At 47.9% G+C, this 10,211-nt stretch overlaps 5 protein-coding genes across 5 annotated transcripts; 4 read left to right on the forward strand and 1 right to left on the reverse strand.

Moving 5' to 3' along the window:
* Window positions 1-353: 353 nt before the first annotated feature.
* On the forward strand, window positions 354-1,061 carry N7539_004458 (uncharacterized protein; the record flags this gene model as incomplete). The annotated part of the gene is made up of 1 exon (XM_056934060.1): window positions 354-1,061. One exon carries the CDS (start codon window positions 354-356, stop codon window positions 1,059-1,061), a length of 708 nt encoding a protein of 235 aa, XP_056791601.1.
* A 290-nt stretch (window positions 1,062-1,351) lies between these two features.
* Window positions 1,352-2,806, forward strand: N7539_004459 (cytochrome P450; the record flags this gene model as incomplete). Its single annotated transcript, XM_056934061.1, has 1 exon — window positions 1,352-2,806. The coding sequence occupies one exon, from the start codon at window positions 1,352-1,354 to the stop codon at window positions 2,804-2,806; it is 1,455 nt and encodes a 484-aa protein (XP_056791602.1).
* Window positions 2,807-3,526: 720 nt separating this feature from the next.
* N7539_004460 (uncharacterized protein) lies at window positions 3,527-3,841 on the reverse strand (the record flags this gene model as incomplete). The annotated part of the gene is made up of 1 exon (XM_056934062.1): window positions 3,527-3,841. The coding sequence occupies one exon, from the start codon at window positions 3,839-3,841 to the stop codon at window positions 3,527-3,529; it is 315 nt and encodes a 104-aa protein (XP_056791603.1).
* A 1,397-nt stretch (window positions 3,842-5,238) lies between these two features.
* N7539_004461 (MFS general substrate transporter) lies at window positions 5,239-6,723 on the forward strand (the record flags this gene model as incomplete). Its single annotated transcript, XM_056934063.1, has 1 exon — window positions 5,239-6,723. The coding sequence occupies one exon, from the start codon at window positions 5,239-5,241 to the stop codon at window positions 6,721-6,723; it is 1,485 nt and encodes a 494-aa protein (XP_056791604.1).
* Window positions 6,724-9,833: 3,110 nt separating this feature from the next.
* Window positions 9,834-10,211, forward strand: N7539_004462 (uncharacterized protein; the record flags this gene model as incomplete). Its single annotated transcript, XM_056934064.1, has 1 exon — window positions 9,834-10,211. The coding sequence occupies one exon, from the start codon at window positions 9,834-9,836 to the stop codon at window positions 10,209-10,211; it is 378 nt and encodes a 125-aa protein (XP_056791605.1).

Here is a 10,211-nt window from a genome sequence, read left to right on the forward strand (position 1 = left end):
TTAGACTAAAAGGTCTATGCTAAACCATTCGATAGAATGGTTCGCCATGCAACGGTATATATGGTCAGATGATCCCGTACCCGCATTTCGATGCGCCCATGCCTCTGGGATCACATATACTCGTCTTCGAGATAGTGAAATTGGTGGTTGAGGTGAGGCCCGATACCGAACGTGGGTGGGTCGAAGTACTGAGATTACGTAGGCCACAGATAGTTGGTATTTAATATTTCGCTCAAGCCCTGCCAACCGAAGCGCATTTTCCCCTCTTTTACCTCTCTGCCTACAACGACAATTTCTGAACACTTGCTGCTTCTTTGTTAAGGTCAGATTCTTCATAACACCACCATACGATTATGCTAGATTTCGTGCTCCGACCAACAAAAGAAAATGCCCTCCGCCCTTTTTGTCGGGTGATCCCATCTGCCGTTGTTCCAATTCACCTCACACTGGTGGGCTTCCTCTTCGGGCTGGCGTCTTGCAGTTTCACAGCGATTTGGGGTAACAGCCATGCAACTAAAGACGTCGTAATCTCTGTGGTCCTCTGGCTATTGAACCGCTTCCTGGACAGCCTAGATGGTTCGTTGGCACGCGAGAGGAGAACTGTTACGGAAGCCGGTGGCTTCATAGATCTTCTTTGCGATTTCCTTATATATTCTTTGATCCCACCGGCCGTCGCGCATGGAGAAGACCGCTACCGTTCCCGAAACATGGGATTGCCGCCCGTGAATTGGAGGAGTGTTGCATACCTCGAGGTTACATTTCATATCAACAATTTCCTGCTTTTCTATGCTGCAGCTGTGGCCGCGAAAGTGGAGTTCGATCACAACGGACAACAGAAGTCGGCAGAGCTGACGAGCGTGGTATTGCGACCAGCACTGATTGAAGGGTTTGAAAGCGGGATCATGTTCACCATCATGCTTGCTTTTCCGAGTTACATTGAAAGTGTGGCATGGGTTATGGGCTGCACAGTTACTGTGGGCATCATCCAGAGGGTAATGTACATAGTACCCGCCCTGGTAAAGCTGGATCAGAATCGAGTCAAGAAATCGGGAACGAGATAAAGTGGAATTCCCCGTTAAAACCAAACCAAATCTTCGCCATATCACTTATTACAACCATTGTACGTACACTGTAAGTCACAGCACATAGTAGATGTGCCATGTAGGTTTGGTTGAGCCTAGTGGAATACACAGTACGGAGTACCGAGGTTACGGATGACGGGTGACATCCCACATGCCCGCACGCCCTTCTTTGGCCGACCACCAGTTTCTCCCTCAGCGCTCCTCTGCGCCTTTACAATGACTTTTGTGTACGATTCCTTGCCGGCCGCTTGATTCACCAGAACGTCCAAATGAGTGAGAAACAGGCACCACGACTGCCCGCTGGTAGGGAATCCTCCATGCTTTCCACAATTTCTCAAAGTCTCTCATTCTACTCATCGCCACATTTGTTCCTCACTTCGAGGCAGGACGATCCTGATAACCCACCCGAAAACTCCGTGCCCCTGGCTGTACGGGCCAGGATTCTGAATCGCGATATTGCCGTTATTGTATCCTATACGCACTGCAAAGAAATATTGGATATTCAACAGCTTTCTTCACTTCCTAGGTCGGCGGAGAGTGCTATTGTTGCTGCTCACGCAGGCCAGACAGTCACCCCCACCAGCTTCGGGGTCCTACCAGCTTACAAGGAATTGATGGTTGACTTCTTCCCCCATCCCAATCTCCTTCTATCTGACGCGCCCAGTCACAAGCCCCGCCGCGAAGCCTGGGATGAGCACATGGCGAAAGTCAATGCCAAATCCTCTACTTTGCTTCGAGAGATTGTCGAGGAGGAAGTGTCGACCTGGCCGGCTGGCGGTGATTTTGATCTGTACGATCACATGAAGGATATGACGTGGAGATTGCTGGTCGCTGTTTTCCTGGAGTTGAAGCCGGAAGATTCCCACTACCACGATGTGGTCAAGTGGCAGGAGGAGTTGCTTAGGGGCCAATTTTCGCTTTTCCCCGTTTCGATCAAGTCACCATTCTGGCGCTCGCCACGCTCCCGTGGCCTTGAAGCCCGGCGCAAGCTTCAGGAAGCACTAAGGAGGCGCGTTGACGCGATCGGGCCGCAATGTCCGTTCCACTGCCAGGATAGCAAGGTTCCACAGGAAGAATTGGCATCCAACCTGCTTCTTTTCACGAGCTCTATCGCTGTCAAAGCTGTTGCTTCTCTGTTGACGGCTTCGCTGTTGAATCTTTATCTTTTCCCGAGCGAGACATCGTTGATTCAGCGCGTGAGAGATCTTGAAAACTCTGAGGATCGAGAAATCCTAATGCGCAGCATCTTACTTGAAACAGAGAGGCTCAGTCCCCCCGTAATCGGACTAATGCGGCGGATGCAACAAGATATCGTGTTGCAACGGCCTGGCGAGGTCGAAACCCCCGGCACTCTTGTTCCCAGTGGATGGGACGCATGGCTGTACTTTTTCGGCGCGAATCGCAACGAGCATATCTACACAGATGCACATCGGTTTGTAGCTGAGAGGTTTATTGGACAGGGTACACCACCATCACTTACATTCGGCTTCGGTGACAAAGAGTGCCTAGGTAAAGACATGGTTCGGCAGATTGTACAAATAGTCGCTACTGTCTTGGTCGACAGCGGAATCGATTTGCGCGGCTCTGTGGAAAGTGAGGGTGTACGAGGCTGGCTTGGATGGGATGTAGGAGTATCGCTGGAAAGCATAGAGCGGGACTTGAAACAGTTACCCTGCCAGCGACCGCGTAAGCCAATCAAGTTATATGTCAGCCGGTCATGTTAGACGATCACCAATGCCAGAGATAGCAAGCTAGCTGCTTCATGTACATGTATACACTGTTGGGGACTGGCTTGGTTACTTTTAACGTAACTTTCACAGAGAAGAACAAGAATTTTACATTCTCATCTCGAGCCCTTGGATGATGGCTGCTTAGAATCAACCGGGTAGATGGTTGAGTTCCCATCTAGTGGTATTCTGGGCGAAGCATTTCTCGTTCCGGGCTCTTCTACGTTCAACTATTTACGTCGTTATGCGGCCGCTGCGGGACTGTTAAGAGAGAGTGTGAGAAAGTGAACCAGTCAGTAAAACCTCGTCATAAATTAAATAGCAGGGAACGTGAAGCTTTAGCAAGCCAAATGGCTCCAAATATGCCGTCACGGTGTCGTTCACCTCAAATGGAACTCAGCGAGAATTCGGGCAAAGTAATAACGTGGAAGATTCTCTCGACTAGCCGGTATATTCTTGCGCTCCCTTTGTCTGATATTCTCCGAGGATGTTAACAGGATAAATCCCCCTAGCCCTAGCCAATAGAAGCGTGAAAACACAGCGCTTGCTACATTGATACGTATGCAATATCCTTTGCACGTAAGATTCATGACATAAAGTATCTCTTCGTTGTGAAAATTGGTCAGGAAGTGGAAACTCGACCCTATATCCTGATGCATGTTCAAATTCGGGCCAAGCTAGATACAATTTGCAAGACTTCGACATGTTGAGCATTAATCAGGGCAAGTGCTTGCGTTTGAAATCAAGCCATCTATCATGGAAGGAGCGATTTGACTTCATTCTCCCTTCAACAGTTGTGATCTTGTTGTCCTTCGTAAAGACCTGCGTAGAGTCACATTCCTTGAAGGACAGGGAAGTCAGAGTAGAAGTGTCCGAGGCACAGCCATCCAATGTATCGCGTTCGGATGCAACGCGTTCGGGTCGTTCACGGTACCGACGGGCAGCAGCGTCGAGGCTGGTGTCGTCAGGTTTAATCAAGCCCGCAGGGCGAGGCGCAGGAGCGTAAATCGGGTAGCACATGCCCCCGCACATCGTGGTCGGTTGGTGCGAAGAAGAGGTTAAATCAATTAAGTATAAGGAGTCGTTGAGCACGAGTGTTGTATTATGAGGCAGAATAATCATCAGTCAAGGCGTAGCGGAAGGAGTCTTGATATATGTATGCACATGGAGGTGCCTTGACAGACAGAACGCATGAGTGACCCGCTTTTCGTTGCAATCGTAACTAACGAATCACCGAGTACTTTATTAATCTATGAAGTAGGGTAACTAGTTCTAACTAAATTACCCGGCTATCCAAAGTGGAGCAGAGCTGAATGCGACTGGATCGGTGGAGAATGATTTGGAATCATTCCGATTCGGACTGTGCGGGGAAGTTCACCTGGAAGAGGGGATGGTTTCCGACGGGCTGGGTATGATTCCAAATCATCACGATCAAGGCCTAGTGAGTAGTTGCCGCTGGGCCAGGAGCGTCGATGGGGGTATCCATTCTTTGCTGCGCAAATAGGAATCCATAAATCAAGCAACTAAGAGACTTAGGGCGGGGTAAGCGGCGCTGGCGCATTCGAAGTTTTGAGATCAATCGACTTTTACGCTACCTGTAGTCCTATCGAGGCTGTAAGTTACGATTTCATGTTTCGACAAGCCCCCACCTACATAACAGCTTTACAGCTGTCGTCACTGTACAGTAACCACGGAAAGGTAAAGCTTACCAAGACGCACAACGACAGACCACGCTAAGATGCGTTTAACGCGATATGATTGTGAATGTGTTGAATTAGAGAGATGAGATACTTCCTTCTAGGTCTAAGACGCAGTACGAGCCAGTAATTTTGTAGATTTATGGACATCATGAGGTTTTAGTGCAAGCTTGCGACCAGCAGAATATTGTGTAATTAGGTGGCGTGGGGCTGGTGGTCCAAAAACATTTGCGTAGTCAATGTAATTCTTAGAGAATTTTCCGGGAGAACCAGAAAAGTCAAATCGTGCAGTTAGTATATTGGGCCAAGGAAATACCTTACTTGATAGTGCGGGGACTCTCCGAATGATTGATGTCTGGTTAAAGAACTGGACCTCAAGCTTCGTCTCACGATACCAGAGATACCAGACCTCATAGCAAATTAGATTACCGGAACGTGACCAGATTGGATGCAAATTGCTTACCACGCATGCAGGGTACACAGAGCAGGTACATAGGTAACTTTGAGTTCATGTGGACAAATCTAATCTGCCCAGGAGGATACTAGTCGCATTTGAGCAGTCTCATATTGACATTTCATTTCTTTTTTGATCTTGATCTCCCCCATGTCAGAGGCTCAATAAATTCCGGATATTTAGCGATATATCATTCGCATGTCCTACGACATTTGAATTCTTGAACATTTACGCTAGTGACGTCGCCCATTTGTTGTATCCCCTGGCAGGTTGCAGCGATGTTCAACATTGCCGATTCTCACCCACTATTGCACATGGTCCATGTGTACATGAGCATCGCCATTCTCTTCACCAATTACTTCCTCGCGCAATACGATAAGTTTATCTTATCCTACTTCCAAGCCTCGGTCCTCAAAAGCCTTTCTCTCACCGGAACGCAATATGCCCTTCTGAGCGGCTACAGCACTGGCATTGTCTACGCTTTATTGGCACTTCCGGTTGCATTTGTAGCCGACTTCACATCGGCGCGTGTTTGGACATTAAGCATCGCATCGCTGTGGTGGAGTCTATGTGTTATATTCCAAGGGCTAGCCAAAGACTTCGCCGATATTTATTGCGCCCGCCTAGGCATGGGAATCGGACAAGCGGCGGTGGAAGCGCTGAGTGTGAGCCTAATCAGTGACCTCGTTGGATGGCGCAATGTGTTTATCGGCGAAAGCGTCCTCTACGTCGGCGTATATGTTGGTGAAGCTATCAGTGGTCAAATCGCAACTTCATTCTCCAAAACTGGCACTAGCTGGCAAGTTGCCATGCGAGCCATTGGCATTACGGGAATCGTGGTTTCGGTATTGTTGAGACTGGTGTTGCGGGAACCGACAAGGGCCAGTCCAATTCGAGAACAGGAACATGAAGAGAGAGAGTTTGCAGAGAGTGTTGAAAATGGCCCAGACAGGAAAGAGTCGTCTTTGGTTCTCAGCTCTCTCACCACAACTTTGTCCTTCTTGATTCGACTTCGCTCGTTCTGGCCATTGGTCCTCTCCGCAGGACTGCGACAACTTGCTGGTAATGTTTTCGGGTATTATATGCCTGGATATCTGTCTAGCGTATATGATACTGTTCCTGATCTTCTTTCGCGGTACGGAATTATCGTTGGAACCGTCGGAAGTGCTAGTGTCATAGCTGGCGGTCTGCTGACATCCCTGCTTTGGCACCGGACAAAGTTAACGCCTATCTATCTTACCACCATCGGAGGCTTTCTAAGCAGCATCTTTGTTCTTTTGATGATCTTCTCAAAGGATGTCGCAGCTGGCGATGAACAGGTTGGTGTGAAAATCCTGTACGCAACTATGTCCGCCGCCTACTTGACCGCTGAAACTTGGTTGGGCTGTATGTCAGCAATGATTGCTCTACTCCTATTGCCCGAATACAAAACTTTTGGGCTTGCAATCTGGAGTAGCATTCAAGTCCTGATATACTCTTCCGGGCCTGAAATTATAGGACTGGCTGTGCGGAATCTGGACCCCGGCTCTGCTGAATACACCAAGATCATCAAAATATGCCTGGCTGTCATTATTCCAGTCGGATACTGGGGTTGTGGGTTGGGCATGCTACTGAGCATTCCGCTTGTTCGGAAAGACCTCAAGGACCAGACTTTGTTGGTACCGGCCAGCCCCAGTCGCAAAATTGCCATCGGGGCCTTGGTTTCCGTGCTCGTGGTGCTTGTTATTATATTGTTTGTTTTGAGTCTAGTGTATAGCGTCTAGTAAATGCATTCTCCTCTCTCATTTATTTGGTGCATCCAGAATCTCGAGTAGACCGCTTTTTGTAGGTGATTGTGCAGCTTAACCCTAATATCAACTAAGTGAATCTCGTACTCAATGTCAGTTTGCGAAGACTTTGGGAAGGCCCGCTACTTTAGCCTCTCAACAAGCCCAAGTTCTCCTTTCATGCCAATTCTCCAGTCCACTATTTCATAAAGGTATTTCGAAAAGGACATCATTAATGATTAATTATGTATCATCATAAATAAAGTGTGGCTCAACTTCATCAAACTGACCCCACCATTCATTTGGATATGTTGTTCGGGAGAAAACTCAGTCTGAAACAGAGTCAAAAAAAGCGGGCATTACCACCTATGGCGCCGAATGCAGCCAAATTAAAAAGGCAGGATAGAACACAGGTCGAATATCCAGAAAGGATGGGTCTAGCTGCCGGAACGACCCTTCCAAATTAAAGCAAGAGTAAATAAAGGTAGAAAGCGAAGGTGATGTCTTCATGAAAAAGACATCGATTAGTTGGCAGCAGGGTGATGATGAGGCTGTGGAAGCATCTACATGTCTTCGACGACTTGCGCTTCTATGCTTCCATCACACCTCGAAATTCGTCTTCTGCTTGCTCAGTACCAGGTTTTCCGGGCCTTTGCCAAGGATTTGGGCTTTGAACATTTGCTGCTGAGTGGTCTGGCTCACGGCGGGCAGGAAAAATTATCTTGCTGTCTGCAGTCTTGACCATGGTCTGCATTGCCTCGAGATAGCTAGTCTGCATGGCAGGTTCTGAGGGAAGGATATGGCCACATGGAATGTTGCGGCGGATTGCGGGCTTGGTGGCTGCGCAGAGCCGTAACGGTGCGATACTTATACCGTTCCCGGGCATACAAGAACATGCATTCTAGTATATTCTAGTCTTTTGGCTTGTTTGGTTAATAGACCAGGCTATTTCCCACAACATCGGAGCAACCTCAAAGGCTTTCCAGATACCTCATAGAAAGTGAAAGAGACAGGTAGAGAGCGTTGCAGGGTCGAACCATGCGTATCATCGTAGCCGACTCGACTTCGGCGCCAGCCGATACATTTGTTTGGGTCGGAAATTTTTATTTCGTGGTCAGCATGTTGTGATAGGAGAGATAAAAATTCGCGGCGGGGAAAAATAGCACTTAATGAGTCCCGCGTACCACATACGCGCCTTAGGGTTCTCATCATATTCGATTATCTTAGTATGTTGGGGCTGCAGGTTAGCCAGACGATCACGAGACGTTAACCACGCCGTACTGCGATGAGTTCTGTGGCTCTTGGACCAGTGCCTGGCTATTGCTTTGGCCTTCGTTTAGTTTAAGAGGTATAGTGGGGCTTTATCAAGCAGGTTAGCGAGGAGGCTTGTGTGGACTCTGTAGGGTATATTCAAGGTCACGGATTTTGTCTGTATCGGGCAGAAAAAGTGGAGCCTGAATCATAACAATCTACGGATCCTGCATACCGGTAACGTCCAGCCCTTCTGTAATATTACTGTATGATAGTCTACGTATGTACGTCCCTGTAAAAGTACTGGGAAAAAGGTCCACCCGTATAGAGATTTCCTGGACCTTCATGGGGCAATATGTATGAACCAGAGAAAAGACATTGGAAATGCTGCATGCAGGTCGTACTAGTCAGCAGGATCTTAGATGAACGCAAACTTATTTCAGTCAGGCCCTGCTCTTCCATGCCACACTCTCTGTTATCCTTTATGGCTTAGAGGGCTCATCTCATCCGCATATTCCTGTTGCTCCTTTAGCTTCCGTTTTGAAAGAATGTCGTGCTTGGATAAGATCCATCCCAATACCGGATTAGTTGCCTCTGCCGTCATATATCCATTGGTCTTTCGATACATCACTCCATCAAGTAACTCGGCTTCAGATTTCATGAAATCGCGGGAGGCTGTATCCGTTACTCACTGTCTGTTGATCTTATCCGCCGTATGTTTTGAATTGCATCGGCACCACAAGAACTGGGCTCCGCCTTCCCTTCATTCCAGTTCGTCGTCTGGGAATCTTGAGAAAAACAGAAACTATGGAGGACAAGTCGACTTCATAGAAGCGTCTCCGCCCTTTACCAACACCATCATTGCCTTTGAATGCGGCTATCTCATTCAGGATTTCGCAATTCTCCTCCTGGGCTCCCGGATACGAGCACGTGATTCTCGTGAGAGATCTGTGATGGCCCGTAACATAAACTGGCACGTGCTAGGATGGCATCATCTTGGAGTTGCGGCTGGCCTTGGGTTGTTTCATCTGAAAGTCTTGCGTGGACAGGCTAAGGGCTCTTTGGTGGTTTTGATGATGCTTCTGATGAATGCCTCGTAAGTTTTCCCTAATTTCCCCCCCCTACCTTTATAGCCATTTTCACCTGCATTTCCTTCGGGTTGTCGCGAATACGGTCTTTCCCTATAAGGTACTCCGTCGTGAAAAACTAACAATTGTCACCTTCAGTACTCCTATTGGCACACTGCACTGGTTCCTGGATAAGTTTCATGCGTCGTGGCGAGCAAGTATATGCATCACTCACGGAGCTTACCTCCTCCACTACGCGGTTGCCCGAATTTATCTTCTCTATTACATTTTGAAGATTTATGGAGCGTGGACTGGTCAATCTGCCGTCGAATCTTTTGCTCATTTACATCGGCCATGCCAAATAGGCACTGGTGTCGTAGGAGTTTCTAACTTTGTTTGGCTCGTTCTTGGGCTTCGAAAGTTCATAAAAAAGTATCTTTAACAAGCAAAAATGAACCTTTTTCTCTGACGTTCATGTATACATTCCTACTTGGTGCCTAGTACTCCCTCTTTTTCCTGCTCATTCGTTTCGAACAACGTGTGTCTTTTTGGAAAGAATAGTTATCCTCTTCCAAACTCTGCAAAGTTGTGGCACTTCAATGGATCACGTGTTAATTTACTTAAAAGCTTCTGGATTTAGTCGCCTTCCCCACTGCAGCCTTCTCTCTTCATCTCCTCCGACCCTTCAGTACGATGTCCTCTATATCCAGTCAACAACCCTCGACACTTTACGTTGTATACAATGCAAATTCAACTCTTCTTGGGAAGCTGAATTATGTCTACCGCAAAATGAGATGTCCAGATCCAGCGACAAATCCTGCTTGTGCTGCTTGCGAATTGACCCATGGCCCCTCGCTTAGCCTCAACGAAAGCGCCGAGTGGAAGGCGACTAAATCCAAAATAATCAACGCAAATATCGTTCAGGTTCATCTGGACGAGCGATCCAATTCCCTTATTCAGTGGATGAAACAACACGGGGTGGGCACGCCTGCCGTGATTATCGAAGCAGCGAGCGGTATGATCGGCGTCAACGGCGAACCATTCAAAATTCTGTTGGGACCTGAAGATATATCTCGAGTGCGGACAGACCATGAGGAATTCCTACGGATGTTGCAAGCTCGAATCACTGCGGCGGGGCTTCAAAACGTGAAAGTGGACGTGGCTTAG

The sequence above is a fragment of the Penicillium diatomitis genome (genome assembly GCF_028827545.1).
Source record: "Penicillium diatomitis strain IBT 30728 chromosome Unknown utg000004l_segment0_segment0, whole genome shotgun sequence".
In the NCBI taxonomy this organism is placed as follows: domain Eukaryota; kingdom Fungi; phylum Ascomycota; class Eurotiomycetes; order Eurotiales; family Aspergillaceae; genus Penicillium; species Penicillium diatomitis.